This window comes from Carcharodon carcharias, chromosome 19 (assembly GCF_017639515.1).
Source record: "Carcharodon carcharias isolate sCarCar2 chromosome 19, sCarCar2.pri, whole genome shotgun sequence".
Classification (NCBI taxonomy): domain Eukaryota; kingdom Metazoa; phylum Chordata; class Chondrichthyes; order Lamniformes; family Lamnidae; genus Carcharodon; species Carcharodon carcharias.
In genome coordinates, this window is record NC_054485.1 from 92,204,693 (window position 1) to 92,221,661 (window position 16,969).

Here is a 16,969-nt window from a genome sequence, read left to right on the forward strand (position 1 = left end):
ACACTCCTACCCTCTCCCCCACCCCTATCCTATCCCCCACCCCTACCCTCTCCCCCACCCCTATCCTATCCCCCACCCCTACCCTATCCCACACTCCTACCCTCTCCCCCACCCCTATCCTATCCCCCACCCCTATCCTATCCCCCACCCCTATCCTATCCCCCACCCCTACCCTCTCCCCCACCCCTATCCTATCCCCCACCCCTATCCTATCCCCCACCCCTATCCTCTCCCCCACCCCTACCCTCTCCCCCACCCCTATCCTATCCCCCACCCCTATCCCATCCCCCACCCCTATCCTATCCCCCACCCCTATCCTCTCCCCCACCCCTACCCTCTCCCCCACCCCTATCCTATCCCCCACCCCTATCCCATCCCCCACCCCTATCCTATCCCCCACCCCTATCCTATCCCACACTCCTACCCTCTCCCCCACCCCTATCCTCTCCCCCACCCCTATCCTATCCCCCACCCCTATCCTATCCCACACTCCTATCCTATCCCACACTCCTACCCTCTCCCCCACCCCTATCCTATCCCCCACCCCTACCCTCTCCCCCACCCCTATCCTATCCCACACCCCTACCCTCTCCCCCACCCCTATCCTCTCCCCCACCCCTATCCTATCCCCCACCCCTATCCTATCCCACACCCCTACCCTCTCCCCCACCCCTATCCTATCCCCCACCCCTATCCTATCCCCCACCCCTATCCTATCCCACACCCCAATTTTCTCCCCCACCCCTATCCTATCCCACACCCCTATCCTATCCCACACTCCTATCCTATCCCACACCCCTATCCTATCCCACACTCCTACCCTCTCCCCCACCCCTACCCTCTCCCCCACCCCTATCCTATCCCCCACCCCTATCCTATCCCACACTCCTACCCTCTCCCCCACCCCTACCCTCTCCCCCACCCCTACCCTATCCCCCACCCCTATCCTATCCCACACTCCTACCCTCTCCCCCACCCCTATCCTATCCCCCACCCCTATCCTATCCCCCACCCCTATCCTATCCCCCACCCCTATCCTATCCCACACTCCTACCCTCTCCCCCACCCCTATCCTATCCCCACCCCTATCCTATCCCACACTCCTACCCTCTCCCCCACCCCTACCCTCTCCCCCACCCCTATCCTATCCCACACCCCAATTTTCTCCCCCACCCCTATCCTATCCCACACCCCTACCCTCTCCCCCACCCCTATCCTATCCCCCACCCCTATCCTATCCCACACTCCTACCCTCTCCCCCACCCCTATCCTATCCCACACTCCTATCCTATCCCACACTCCTATCCTATCCCACACTCCTATCCTATCCCACACTCCTACCCTCTCCCCCACCCCTATCCTATCCCACACCCCTATCCTATCCCACACCCCTATCCTATCCCACACTCCTATCCTATCCCACACTCCTATCCTATCCCACACTCCTATCCTATCCCACACCCCTATCCTATCCCACACTCCTATCCTATCCCACACTCCTACCCTCTCCCCCACCCCTATCCTATCCCACACTCCTATCCTATCCCACACTCCTACCCTCTCCCCCACCCCTATCCTATCCCACACCCCTATCCTATCCCACACTCCTACCCTCTCCCCCACCCCTATCCTATCCCACACCCCTATCCTATCCCACACCCCTACCCTCTCCCACACCCCTACCCTCTCCCCCACCCCTATCCTATCCCACTCCCCTACCCTCTCCCCCACCCCTATCCTATCCCACACTCCTACCCTCTCCCCCACCCCTATCCTATCCCACACCCCTATCCTATCCCACATCCCTACCCTCTCCCACACCCCTACCCTCTCCCACACCCCTACCCTCTCCCACACCCCTACCCTTTTTCACACCCCCACCCTCTACCACATCCCTATCCTATCCCACACCCCCACCCCCACCCTCTCCCACACCCCCACCCTCTCCCACACCCCCACCCTCTCCCACATCCCTACCCTTTCCCACACACCCACCCTCTCCCACACCCCCACCCCCACCCTCTCCCACATCCCTACCCTCTCCCACACCCCTACCCTCTCCCACACCCCTACCCTCTCCCACACCCCTACCCTTTTTCACACCCCTACCCTCTCCCACACCCCTACCCTCTCCCACACCCCTACCCTATCCCACACGCCTACCCTTTCCCACACTCCCACCCTCTTCCACACACCCACCCTCTCCCACACCCCCACCCTCTCCCACACCCCTACCCTCTCCCACACCCCCACCCCCCACCGTCTCCCACACCCCTACCCTCTCCCACACCCCCACCCCCCACCGTCTCCCACACCCCTACCCTCTCCCACACCCCTACTCTCTCCCACATCCCTACCCTCTCCCACTCCCCCAACCTCTCCCACACTGCGTCCAGCTCACTTATCACCCCAGTCCTTGCTGATTTCCATTGGCTCCTTATGATTTCAAAGTCCTCCATCCCTGTTTTCAAATCTCTGCCACGTGGGTGAGTAAAGTCCCAGGTTCCAGTCCCTCATTGGATTCAGTTGGCTAATCTCAGCCGGCAAGATAAAAGGAAGGATTTAAGATTTTATATGGTGCCTTTCACGGAGACCACAAATCGCTTTACAGCCAATGAAAACGTAATCATTGTTGTAATGTGGGAAATACATAGCCTAATTTGGACACAAAAAGCAGTGTGATGATAACCAGATAACTTTTTTTTAAAGTGCTGTTGGTTGAGGGATAAATTTTGGCCAGGATACCAGGATGATCTTCCCTTCTCTTCTTTGAAATAATGCCAGGTTTAGTTGAGAGGATAGACAGCACCTCAGACAGTGCTGCACTCCCTCAGTACTGACCCTCCAACAATGCAGCACTCCCTCAGTACTGTTCCACCGACAGAGAAGCACTCCTTCAGGACTGACCCTCCAAGAGTGTAGCACTCCCTCAGTACTGGCTCTTCAACACTGCAGCACTCCCTCAGTTCTGATCCCCCAACAATGTAGCACTCCCTCAGTACTGTTCTGCTGACAGAGAAACACTCCCTCAGTACTGACCCTCCAACAATGCAGCACTCCCTCAGTACTGTTCCACCGACAGAGAAGCACTCCTTCGGGACTGACCCTCCAAGAGTGTAGCACTCCCTCAGTACTGGCTCTTCAACACTGCAGCACTCCCTCAGTTCTGATCCCCCAACAATGTAGCACTCCCTCAGTACTGTTCTGCTGACAGAGAAGCACTCCCTCAGTACTGACCCTTCAACACTGCAGCACTCCCTCAGTACTGGCTCTCCAACATGGCAGCACTCCCTCAGTACTGACCCTCCAATACCCCCTCAGTACTGACTCTTCAACAGTGCAGCACTCCCTCAGTACTGACCCTCCAACACTGCAGCACTCCCTAGCGCTGTTCCTCTGACAGAGAAGCACACCCTCAGTACTGACCCTCCAATATTGCAGCACTCCCTCAGCAATGATCCTCCGACAGAGAAGCACTCCCTCAGTACAGAATGGGAGCATCAGCATGGATTTTGCGCTCAAGTCTCTCAAGCTCTAGTACCACAATTGGAATTGGCCTCAACTTCCCTCAGAAAGGTGTGAATCAGAGTGTTCCTTTGATTGCTATCCAGTGACCTCTGGCGAAAAGTGAGATTGGGGATGGTTGTGAAGCCCCCCACAGCCAAATATCCTGCCAAGGCTCAAGAAAAGGGCTGGTTAGGTGAGAAAGCGGAGAGTGAACAACATTTAGGGAACTGGGACCCAATGGAAGTTAGCACCTTTAGGGAAAAGAAGGAGCAAAGTGGTGAGAGAACATAAATGAATTGTTAAAGCTGCCCATGTGCGATTACTGCAAGTATATGAAACAAGGGTTAGCTTTTAACAGCGGTCAGGAGAAATCTGTGAAGAAAAGTTTAAGTGAATATAAGGCATGCAATTAGCATTCTGCTCATTAAATTGTTGGATTGATTAACCAGATGCAGACCTGCAATCGTGGTCTGCTGTGAACTTCAACAACTGCAGATTGCCCTGTGAAAGGGCTCCCTCTGCTGACCTCTCACAGCATCTCACATTTTGTTACCTGTAATCTTGTCATGTACTTCTCCGATTTTGATTTCAGTCCTTCGCACCTGGTTCTTCGGTCCTGAAGGGAGTTCAGCGTACTTTCAATTCCTTCCTAAAAAAACCAAAGGAAGATCTTGTTTTATCTCCTGGTATCATTCCATGTGATGGTACCAAACAATTCAAAACAAGGTTTTGGTCAGACATTGTCCTTCTCCCCCTCTGGGACTGGGTGGGACAGTGGGTCAGACACTGTCCTTTCCCCCTCTGGGACTCGGTGGACAGTGGGTCAGACACTGTCCTTTCCCCCCTCTGGGACTGGGTGGGACTGTGGGTCAGACACTGTCCTTTCCCCCTACTCTGGGACTGGGTCAGACATTGTCCATTGTACCTGGAATGTGTTGCTACAACTGCCTGCAGGGGTCCTTGTTTTGAGTTGGGAAAATAAAAGAATCATTCTGTTTGCTCACTGATCACTCCTGGTCCAGTGACTCATAACAGAGGAACAGGACGAGATCATTCAGCCCCTTGAGCCTGTTCTGCCATTCAGTCAGATCCTGGTTGATAAGCATCCTAACTACATCTACCCATGTCGGTTCAAGGATCCTTAATATCCTCACCAAACAAAAATCTATCAGTGCCGGTTTTGATATTTTGAATTGATCCCCCCACCCCCAATTCCCAATTGCTTCTTAGGGGGAGACAGAGTTCCAGGTTTCCACCGGCCTGTGTGTGAAGTAGAGCTTCCTGACATTCCCCCGGAAAAGAGAAGCTGCGAATTTAAAAATTAGTTCCACTTGTCCTGGAAATCCCTAACAGCAGCAAATAGCTAGATAGAGAGAAACTATCAAATTCTTTAATCATCTCAAACCCCTTGGTCCCTTACACTTGAGAGAATACAAGCCTAGTCTACACAACCTCTCCACCTCATTTAATCTTTTCAGCCCTGGTTTCGTTCTTAACCTTGCTCGAAAATGCACAGCTTAAAGAGCTCAGCAAACTCACTGTTCCTATAAACAGTGCAAATACTTAGACAAGTACTAGAGGAATGGGATTGTATGGAAGTGTGAGCGTACTGGAGGGACCGGCTTCAAGGGGAAAGTTAACATACCAGGAGGGCTGAGCTTTGACGGGAGAGTTAACCTTGTGTGTGGACAAGTGCGATGCCTCCCACAGTGAAACGGTCTGCTAATCCTCACAACTAGCTCACGCGGAAAGAACGAGCACTTTGGTGGAGCTACTCTAGGACGGCAGTTACCTGCCGAATGCGACCCAGCTGGGCTCATCCAGGAGAGAAGGTTTGACATCAAAAAACTGAGGGACATGGCTCACGTTGCCTTCTCAATATTCCGCATTACAATATCTTCCAGTAATTGTAAAATAAACTGAGGTGCAGGGTGCAGGCTCACTGTCAGAGTTGGCCTTCTGTCAGTTCTGGAGCATTCACTCACCAGAGTCTTCCTTTCAGCAGCACCATACATTTGGCATGGTGTTCTCTCGCTCAACAAAACGTCCTGAGGGGTTGCTGGAACATAGGAGCAAGCCATTCAGCCCGTCGAGGCTGCTCTGCCATTGGCATGAAGCTATTAATGTATATACATATTATTGGAAAATATTTTTCTTTTAAAATAGAGGTTTAGTCTGTGGGTGTGTCTTAATTGGATTTAAGCCAGCTAGTCTGGGTGCTTTGATGTGTACTAGCTTTGAGATGTAAGAGAGGTAGAGTGCATTTGCATTTTTTGAACAAAGCAATCAAGAAGAAATCTGGCACCTAGCTAGCAGATACCAAGCAATATGTTTATATTACTAATAAAATTGGTAGGATGAAAGGGTGGTTTTATTGTTCGAAGAGGCTGGTGATACAATGAGAAGTTACATTCAATGAGATATGCTAGGTGTATCAGAGGGCAGTTTTCATGTGTGAAGAGCAGGGGCAATGTAAGATCAAAGTAGCTGTAAGCCTACAGCTGTCTGCACATGAACCAAAGTGAAAGGAACCTCATTTAGAATTTGTAAGGTGAAAATGCTTTGCCTGGTGTCTGGTTAAGTCTATGAGTTGCTGTTACCTTAATGGAGATTAGTTTGGGAATTTGTTAAAAGTTATGATAGTAGTAATTTGTATCCATATGCATATACTTAACTTGTGTAAATTAATAAAATGTTTCATTTAGCTTAATATTAAACCTCTCAAGAACTGGTGGTCTGACTCCTGAATTTAGAGTTGCATCTCAAACATACTACTTAAAAATATAGGTTATGACAGTTGTTTAAAGTTTCACTGCTTTACCAAAAGGCTGTCTCATAACAATGGGGGCTCTTGCTGGGATGAAAATGTTTCTAATTCCTTGATTGGTTTGGAATTGGTGAATCTTAAGGTTACGAGTATGAGAAGCACTTTGAAACCAGGAGTTGGTGAGGTATTTTAGAAGTGGTGAGACTGCAAGATGGTTTTGGCAATTGCTAAGACTTGTCTGGGAGTAGCAGAGATAACTCTGGGTTGGAAAAAAATAACCAAAAGTAAGTTATCAGAGTTGGCAGATAAGTTAAAATTGGGGTTACCTGCAGGGTGCTAGGAAATCAGATATACTTAAAAGTAGAGCACAGCATCTACATTTGGAAGTGAAACTTGACACTAGTGAATCACAGCTGGAGGTAGTGAGGCTTCAGTTGCAAATGAAAAAGCTTGAATTAGAAGCAAAGGACAGAGCAATTACTTTTGAAAGGGAATTAGAAATTGTGAAGATAGAGAAGGAGGAAAGAGAAAAAGAGAGAGAGAATTCCAATTGAAAATGTTGGCAGTTAAAAAACAGATGCCAGTAGGAAAGGATTTATCTTGACAATAGAACCCAGTGGGGAGATGTTTAAGTTTGTACAAGCTCTTCCAAAGTTTGAGGAAAAAAATATTGAAGCATTCTTTATTTCATTTGAGAAGCTAGCTAAACAGATGAAATGGCCACAGGAAAACTGGACGTTATTATTACAGTCTAAGTTGTTCAGTACAGCGCTTGAGCCATCTGCTTCACTATCAGAAGAAATGTCAGTGAATTATGATGTGGTGATAAAGGCTATTTTGAGTGCATAAGAGTTGGTCCCTGAAGCATACAGACAGAAATTTAGGAATATGAGAAAACAGCTTGGACAAACTTAAATTGAGTTTGAAAGAGTAAAACAAAGTAATTTTGGATGGTCGATATGGGTGTTAAAAATAGAGGCAACCTATGCAGCTCTTATAGAAGTAATTCTTTTGGAAGAATTTAAAGATTCAATTTCTTTGGTAATGAGAACTCATGTGGAGGAACAGAGGGTTGATTCTGTAAGAGAAGCAGCAGAGATAGCTGGTGATTATGAGTTAGTTCATAGAGCTAAGCCTTTTTTTTGTCACCCTTTCAAATTGGAAAAAGATAAAAAGTGGGAAGGTGAAAGGAAGGTAGGTAAGTCAGGCAAGAAAAGGAGCAGCTGGAAGTTCCCAGGAAATTTTTTCTCAGAACAAAAAGGAAGGTGCTGAAGGTAGAAGTGACATTTGAAAATTGAGGTGTTTCCTTGTATTAAAGTGGGGCACAGGAAGTCAGTGTGTTGGAGGTTGCAGGAAAAATCTGTTGTAAATTTTAGGGTACAGAAAAGCTCTGGAAGTAAAAGTACTGTGGGTTCTGAGGTGCAGGAACAGGAGAAACCAATGGTTTGTGTACAGTGAAACAGGGAAAATCAGTGAAAGGTGAAGTGGGAATGTGTTCACAGTTTACTCAAGAGAATTCTGAGGAGCAGGTCACAGAAATGTTAAAATATTTTATATGTGAAGGGAAAGTCTTTCCATGTGTACAGGATGGGACAGGTAAATTTTAAGAGACACGGGGGCTAGTCAATCCTTAATGTTGTGGGATGGTGATATTTGTTGTTCAAAGGGAGTATTGCAGAAGGTGGTAATAATAAGCAGGGTTCAGGGAGGTGCTAAATCCATTCCATTGTAGAAGGTAAGTTTAAAGAGCAAATGGAAGACAGGCAAGTTATAGTTAGTGGAAAAATTGCCCATTGCAGGGGTTCAATTTGCTGGATTGCAAATGTGGATGATGCCTATGGTAGTTGAGCAGCCTGTAGAAGCGTTTTCAACAGAGGTGTTACACAACGAACATCCTGGATTATTTCCTGATTGTGTTGTGATGAGATCAAAGGGTCATCGGGAAGGGCAAGAAAAATGAGAAAGGCAGGCAGTTCAAAGGTAAGAAGAAGGTGTCGAAATCCAATCAGCTGGCACTCTGTTTGATAACATTGTTCAGGAGGAAGGAATGCAGAACAGTTAAGCTGAAGTGTTTAACTCAAAGAGGTTAGTGAAAAATTGATTTGTAATTAAAACAGTTATATCAGAAAGCTTATTCAGAAACAGAAGCAAAATGTATTCCAGTATGTTATTATCTTCAGGAAGTTATTTTGATGAGAAAGTGGCAGTCAGATCATGTCTCAGCAAATGAAAGCTGGAGGCAGGTGCATCAGATTGTTATCCCATTAGGGTATAGAAATGAGATTCTGAGGATTGCTCATAAAATTCCATTGGGGAGGGGGGAACATTTAGGAATTAGGAAAACACAGGAAAGGATGCAGGGGCATTTTTTTTTGGCCAAGACTGCATAGGGATGTAGTCAAGTTCTGTACAACCTGTTATACATGTCAAATAACAGGAAAGCTACAAGCAGTGATTAAGCCTTTAATCCCAAAACCATCATTTGAAGAACCTTTTATCAGGGTCATGACTGATTGTGTAGGACCCCTCCCTAAGACTAAAAGTGGAAATCAGTATTTATCGACAATAATGAATATGTCTACCAGGTTTTCTGAAGTGATACCTTTAAGAAATATTACAACTAAGAAGATTGTGGAGGAGTTAAAATTTTGACAAAATATGCTTTACCTAAAGAAATACAATCAGATCAGGGGTCAAATTTCATGTCACAGTTGCTTAAGGAAGTAATGAACAGTTTGGGGATAAAACAGTTTAAGTCAACAGCTCATCACGCGGAGTCACAAGGAGCTTTGGAAAAATGGCATCAAACTTTAAAAACTATGTTAAGAGCATAATGTCATAATTATCCACAGGATTGGGACACAGTAATTCCATTTTAGTTATTTGTTATTGGAGATCTCCTAATGCATCAATTGGTTTTAGTCCTTTTGAACTAGTTTATGATCATGAGGTAAGGGGACAACTGAAATTGATTCATGAGAAATTGGTGGGTCAAAATTCAGAAACCATTGTCCTGGATTATGTATCAAATTTCAGGGAAAGACTGAACAGAGCTTATGAGTTGGCTAAGGAACATTTAAAGATATCACAGCAAGTGATGAAAGTGAAAGCAGGTAAGAAGGCTAAAATTCACAGTTTTATTTCTGGAGAGTAAGTACTAGTTTTGATACCAGGACCATGTGATTCACTGAATGCAAGATTTAGTGGGCCTTATGGGGTTGAAAAAAATTGAGTGAAGTAAATTATTTAATAAGTACTCCAGATAGAAGGAAGAAGCAGAGGGTGTGTCATGTAAATATGCTTTGAAAGGGAAGAGAAACAAAAAGATGATGAGAAAGAGGTAGAAGTGCAGGACTCTGAAATTGATTTTCCTCTAATCAAATTAGATAATGAGGGGGTGCTTGAAAATTTAAATGAAATATTGAGTTACCTTCCAAGCAAGTGTCAAAGTGATTTGGAAAAGCTATTGCAGTCACACAAACCTATTTGTGGAAATAAGTTGGGAAAGATGCATTTAGCTTTACATGATGTATGTATAGAAATGTCATTTTCAATCAGGCAACAACTTTATAGATTAAATCTGGCAAACCTCTCAAGAACTGGTGGTCTGATTCCTGAATTTAGAGCTGCATCTCAAACATATCACTTAAAAATATAGGTAATGACAGTTGTTTAAAGTTTTCCTCTGGATTTTTAAAGAATCAGCTTTGCCAAAAGGCTGTCCCATAACAGCCATTCAAACAGGGCATGGCCGAGCATCTACCTCTATGCCATTTTTACCCACTGTCCCCACATCCCTTGACGTCAATTTTAACAAGGGTAGTAGTGGGCGGTGGGCAGGAAGTGGGAGGTGACTGAGTGCACAAGAAATGTCCCCAGCCTGAGGGTGTCCCAGAGCGCTTTACAGGCAATTCAATATTTTGGAAGTGTTGGTTACTGTGTTGGGAAAAGCAGCCTAGCTGCACACAGCAGCGAACTCCCATAAAGAGCAGTCTGATAATGTCTATATATAATCTGCCGATGTTGGTTATGGGATTTATGTGCTAATAAGGACACCAGGGAGAACTGGCTCATAAAAGACACCACGCCCTCAGTACTGCACTGGAATTTTGTATTCGAATGGGACTTAACCCATAACATTCTGACCACAGAGGCCAGAGCTTTTATTTTTAAAAAATGTCATTGCTTTTATTCAACATTGAATAACGTTGTGATCATTCCCATTCTAGGTTGAAGTGACATAGATTAGAATAAAGATGTTAAAATTCCATTTATCGTGCAGTCTTTCCTTTAGCATCTGTTGGGTTCAGAAATTAAATCCCAGTTTGTCACCCATGTCATATAATCTATAAAACTTGTGCCATTCTTAATTTCTTTTCCGAATAATAAATCCGCAAGGCCTTACAATCCTCTTCTTGTTTAGATATGAAATACTCTTTTCAGTTTTATTCTCCTAAAGCAACAACAGCTTGTGTTTACCTGGCACCTTTAACATAATAAAACATGCTGAGGCACTTTACAGGAACAGTTTGGCACAAAATTTGACATCAAGCCACGTAAGGAGACAGCTTGGTCAAAGAGATGGGTTTTAGGGAGCATCTTAAAGGAAAATAAAGGGAGTTTGAGAGGCTTAGGAGGGAATTCCAGAGCTTCGGGCCAGAGCAGCTAAAGGCACTGGCACCGAGGGAGGTGCAATTGGAATCAGGATTGCTCAAGAGACCGGGGTGGGGAGTGGGGGAAAACAGACCATTCTTTGGTTTAACAATCACAAATCTGGCCATACTAGAGGGAAGAGTTCTACCTACTGACAGCAGTCAGAGGTAGTTGCAGGGAGAGTTGTGAACAGCAGACAGATTTAAAGAAAGCTGTATAAAGAATTGGGAGGGCGGGGAGGAGGTGTTGAATGAATATTCTGCCATGAATGATAGAGTGGAGGAATAGAGAGATAGAGAGGGAAACATGCAGAAGAGACACAGAGTGAGATACACACACACACACACACACACACACACGCAGGCAAGGAGACAGACAATTAGGGATGGGCAATAAATGCTGGCCCAGCCAGCGAAGCCCACACTCCGTGAATAAAAAAAACACAAGGAGAGAGACACACACAGAGGGAGATTCACTCACACACACACACAAACACACACACACACAGAAGGAGAGAGTCACTCACTCACACACACACACATACACACACAGAGGGAGAGAGTCACTCACACACACACACACAGACAAAGAGAGAGACAGAGAGAGAGAGAGGCGCACAGAGAGATGGAGCGAGACATGCATAGAAAGAGAGAGACATGCACAGGGAGAGAGAGAGACGCACAGAGAGAGAGACGCACAGAGAGAGAGAGACACGCACAGAGAGAGAGACACGCACAGAGAGAGAGACACGCACAGAGAGAGAGAGACATGCACAGGGAGAGAGAAAGACACAGAGAGGGAGAGAGAGAGACGCACAGAGAGAGAGAGAGACATACTAGAGAGAGAGGGAGACATGCTAGAGAGAGAGATAAAGAGAGACATGCACAGAGAGGGAGAGAGAGAAAGAGAGACATGCACAGAGAGGGAGAGAGAGAAAGAAAGACATGCACAGAGAGAGAGAGAGAAAGAGAGACATGCACAGAGAGAGAGAGAGAGACAGAAACGCACAGAGAGAGAGAGAGACACACAGAGAGAGAGAGAGAGACGCAGAGAGAGAAAGACATGCATAGAGAGAGAGACACGCTCAAAGAGAGAGAGAGAGATGCACAGAGAGAGAGAGACATGCACAGAGAGAGACACAGAGAGAGAGAGAGAGACGCACAGAGGGAGAGAGAGACATGCATAGAGAGAGAGGGAGACATGCACAGAGAGAGAGAGATAAAGAGAGACATGCACAGAGAGGGAGAGAGAGAAAGAGAGACATGCACAGAGGGAGAGAGAGAAAGAGAGACATGCACAGAGAGAGAGAGAGACAGAAACGCACAGAGAGAGACATGCACAGAGAGAGACGCATAGAGAGAGAGACACGCACAGAGAGAGAGAGACACGCACAGAGAGAGAGAAACACAGAGAGAGAGAGAGAGACGCACAGAGAGAGAGAGAGACATGCACAGAGAGGGAGAGAGAAAGAGAGACATGCACAGAGAGAGAGACAGAAACGCACAGAGAGAGAGAGACACGCAGAGAGAGAGAGAGAGACATGCACAGAGAGAGAGAAAGAGAGATGCAGAGAGAGAGAGAAAGAGACATGCACAGAGGGAGAGAGAGACACACACAGAGAGAGAGACGCACAGAGAGAGACATGCACAGAGAGAGAGACGCAGAGAGAGAAAGGCATGCATAGAGAGAGAGACACGCACAGAGAGAGAGAGACATACACACACACACAGATGCACAGAGAGAGAGAGACATGCATAGAGAGAGAGGGAGACATGCACAGAGAGAGGGAGACATGCACAGCGAGGGAGAGACATGCACAGAGAGAGAGAGAGAGACACACACACACACACACACACACACATAGATGCACAGAGAGAGAAAGAGAGAGACATGCATAGAGAGAGAGAGAGACATGCACAGCGAGGGAGAGAGAAAGAGAGACATGCACAGAGAGGGAGAGAGAGAAAGAGAGACATGCACAGAGAGAGAGAGAGAGAGAGACAGAAACGCACAGAGAGAGAGAGAGACATGCACAGAGAGAGATAGAGACATGCACAGAGAGAGAGAGAGACACGCACAGAGAGAGAGAGAGACACGCACAGAGAGAGAAAGACACGCACAGAGAGAGACAGAGACATGCACAGAGAGACGCACACAGAGAGAGAAACGCACAGACAGAGAGAGAGACATGCACAGAGAGAGAAAGAGAGACATGCACAGAGAGGGAGAGACATGCAGAGAGAGGGAGAGACATGCACAGAGAGGGAGAGAGGGAAAGAGAGACATGCACAGAGAGGGAGAGAGCGAGAAAGAGAGACATGCACAGAGAGGGAGAGAGAGATACAGACATGCACAGCGAGAGAGAGACATGCACACAGAGAAATGCACAGAGAGAGAGACATGCACAGAGAGAGACATGCACAGAGAGAGAGAGCGAGACATGCACAGCGAGAGAGAGACATGCACACAGAGAGACACAGAGAGAGAGAGAGACATGCACAGAGAGAGAGGGAGACATGCACAGAGAGAGAGTGGGAGACATACACAGAGAAAGAGAGATGCACAGAGAGAGAGAGATACAGAGGGAGAGAGAGATGCACAGCGATAGAGATGCACAGAGAGAGAGAGATGCTGTGAACAACACACACACAGCAAGATTTACACAGAAGTTGGAAGTACGGTGTATAAACCCCACCCAAATGGCTCTGTTCAGTATAAATATCAAACACTGAGCTCTTTGTCTGACCCACACTCTTTATTAACTTTATTTCTGTACAGTCTTATGTTACAACACTGACTACACATCTGAAAAAGTACTTCATTGGCTGTAAAGCACTTTAGGACATCCTGAGTTGACGCTATAAATGCAAATCTTTCTTGGCGAAGAATTTATGAGACACCAATCCCGAAAACTGAAAAGTCAGTACGAGAGACTGAAAGACAGGGAGATCCGGGGATGGAAGCAGAGATAAAGATACAAACACACAACCATGAAGACAAACTGAATCACACTTAGACAGGATTGGGGGAGGTGGAAAACGGTACACCACTGAACAAATTGTTTCATTTAACATGTGCTTCCATTTGAAGCTGAGATTGCATGAACAGTGGGTTTGAAGGAACAGACCAGGTTAAACCTAACCTAATGGTGAAATAGCACAACCACACAGATCCCAGACCAGCCGTGAGCAATGCCCAGCATCTCCATAGAGGTGGGAGCAGGCCTATTCATCCCTTCGAACATGTCCCACCATTTAATTAGATCATGGTTAATCTATGCCTCAAACTCATTGACACACCTTTAATCCCCATCTCTTGGTGCCTTTAGCTAACAAAAATCTATTAACCTCCATTTTGAACATTTCAGCTAGCTTCCTCCAACCAACCCCACCCACCCCCCCCCATCGAAATGTCCAGAGCCTGAGTTCCTGATTTCCAGTCACCATTTTGTGAACAGAGCACTTTCCTGTTTTTATACCTATGAATGTCCTGAAGTCCAAAATAGAAGTTAAATTAATTTAGATTAAATTAAACTATATAGAATTTACAGCACCGAAAGAGGCCATTTGTCCTGACTAATCTATGCCAACAGTTCTACTCGCAATGATCTCATCCTCCCACCCCATCTGCGAACCTTTCAGTTCTTTTTTTCCTTGCATAACTCAATCCACTGGAATGATACCCAGGCTAAAAGGGCTAACTTAAATTACAAGGATCCGGTTGCTCAGATCAGATTCCCTCAAATCTGGAAGAAAATTTTGGCGTGATCTAATTGAGGTGTTAAGCAACTGATTAGAGTTGATAAAGTGAAACTGTTTCCCCTCACAGGAGTCCAGAACAAAAAGAGGCAGAGCCTTAAAATGACAGCCCGGCCATTCAGATGTGAGATTTCTTCACACAATGGGGGGCTGTGGAAAACTGGAACTCTCTCTCCCCGCACACAAAAAAATCTGTCGAGGCTGGGAGCCAATTGCAAGTGTCAGCACTGAGGCAGATAAAGGATTTTCGTTAGGCAAGGAGTACAGAGCCAGGGCAGGTAGGTGGAATTGAGTTAGGTAAAGGGGGCTGAATGGTCCATTCCTGTTCTGAAATTCCTCCCTTACATCTTGGCTTTTCCCTTTAGATGCAGCAAGGCTGGGCTGCTCCATGGGGTCCAGTCATGTCCACATTCTCTCCACTCTCTGGGTAAAGAAAGTTCCTCCTGAATTCCTCATGGGTGACTGTCCCAATAAAGCCTGATTTCTGGAAATGGACTTCCCCCTCTCACCTTGTAGCGGGCCATGGCCTCTTCGATGCCGATCACTGGGTGGGTCCGATGCCGAGCCGAGTCCCGGCACTGGCAGCAGATGAGCTCCTGGTCTTCGTGGCAGAAGAAGCTCCTGTGCTGCCGGTGCTGGCCGCAGAGCTGCGCGTCCTCCTGCCTCCGGAGCGAGTCGATGACCCCGGCCAGGGCCCGGTTCCTCAGCAGGTGGTCGGAGGGGCAGATCTTGCGGCAGATGGGGCAGATGTTGCGCCGCTGCTGGCGCCAGAACTCCTGGACGCAGCGGCGGCAGAAGGTGTGCTCGCAGCGGGTCAGCACAGGGTCCTGGAAGTAGTCCAGGCACACCGAGCAGGTCAGGTCCGGCTTCAGCCCGGAGCAGGACGAGGAGGAGGGCGATGATGCCATTGCTGCTGTTCAAGGGGACAGTGGGGACAAGTTCCCTGGCTGCCTGAACTGGTGCTGAGTGAATCAGTGAGTGAGAGTGGCGAAGGCACTGGCAAATCCCAGCTCAGGCTGTGTGTGTGTGTGGAGGGGGTGTGTGTGTGTGTGTGTGTGAAGAGAGAGAGAGAGATGTTGAGTTTCAGTTTCACTCCCTATTCCTCTGCTGATGACTGACGCTTGAAGTTTTAAGGGAAAGTCAAAACTGAAACTGGGCAGCTGTCTCGGCACCTTCATAAACACGTGCACCCGAGGCGACTTTAAAAGGTGGTGGGGGTGCGGTGGGGGTCAATTCCCCCACCTCCCCCCCATCCCCCCACCCCCCGGCCAAAGGGGTCGAAGTTAGGGCTGGCCCAGATGATTTCCCCGAGATCACGCCAGCGTTTTGCAGCTCTCCATGGTGCAGGCTCTGTGAAGGGCAGAGGTGAAGCCTCAAACACACACGATCGTGGGGACAGACTGAATCGCGCTTAGACAGGATCGGTGGGGAGGGGAGGGGAGGGGAGGGGGTGGGTGGCTGGGTGGGGTGGGGGTGGGGGGGCTGCTGAGCGATTTGGTTAATCTAACGTGTGCTCCCAGTTGAAGCTGAGATCCCATGAGTATGAATGGCGGAGCCGAATCAGGCCATTCGGCCGGTCCTCCAGTCTGCTCTCCATTCAAGGAGATCGTGGCTGATCTGATAATCCTCAACTCCGCTTTCCTGCCTCCTCCCCCACGACCCTTGATTCCTTTACTGATTAAAAATTTATCTATCTCAGCCTTGAACATACCTAACGGCCCAGCCCCGACAGCCCTCTGCGGTAAATGTACATTGCACACGTGAACCGACTGCTCTGGTGCCTCAAGCCCGCAATGATTTGGAAAGGAAAGATTTGCATTTGTATGGCGCCTTTCCTGTCCCCAAGCGCTTTGGTGAAATACTTTTGAAGCGTCCTCGCTGTCCTGTCATAGGGCAGGCGGCAACCAGTTTGGGCACAGCAAGCTGAAACAAACAGCAATGCCACAACGGCCCAACAATCCTGTTTTAGGGATGTCGGGTGAGGGATAAATATTGGCCGGGTCATCAGGGAGGTCTTTGCTGGCTCTTCGAATTGAAATGATACTAGCTGCCTTTCATATCCGTCTCTGTTTGAACATCTAAGATCATAAGCAATAGGAGCAGGAGTTGGCCATACAGCCCCTTGAGCCTGCTCTGTCATTCAATGAGATCATGGCTGATCTGACTGTGGCCTTAGCTTCACTGTCCTTTGTGCCCCCGCCCCATCACCTCTGACTCTCTTGTGAATCTAAAATCTGTCCAACTCAGCCTTCAAAACGTTCAATGACCCAGCAGCCTCAACTGG

At 47.5% G+C, this 16,969-nt stretch overlaps 1 protein-coding gene across 1 annotated transcript in view; it reads right to left on the minus strand.

Annotated features, from left to right (window-relative positions):
- The window catches only part of LOC121291139 (E3 ubiquitin-protein ligase TRIM39-like), a 37,574-nt gene extending 21,737 nt beyond the window's left edge, over positions 1-15,837 (minus strand). The window contains exons 1-2 of the mRNA XM_041212220.1: positions 15,195-15,837; positions 4,061-4,156 (exon numbers count right to left, since the gene is read on the minus strand). Of these exons, the coding sequence (XP_041068154.1) occupies positions 4,061-4,156; positions 15,195-15,593 (495 nt within the window). The 5' untranslated portion in view covers positions 15,594-15,837. The remainder of the gene's footprint in view (positions 1-4,060; positions 4,157-15,194) is intronic.
- Positions 15,838-16,969: the final 1,132 nt, after the last annotated feature.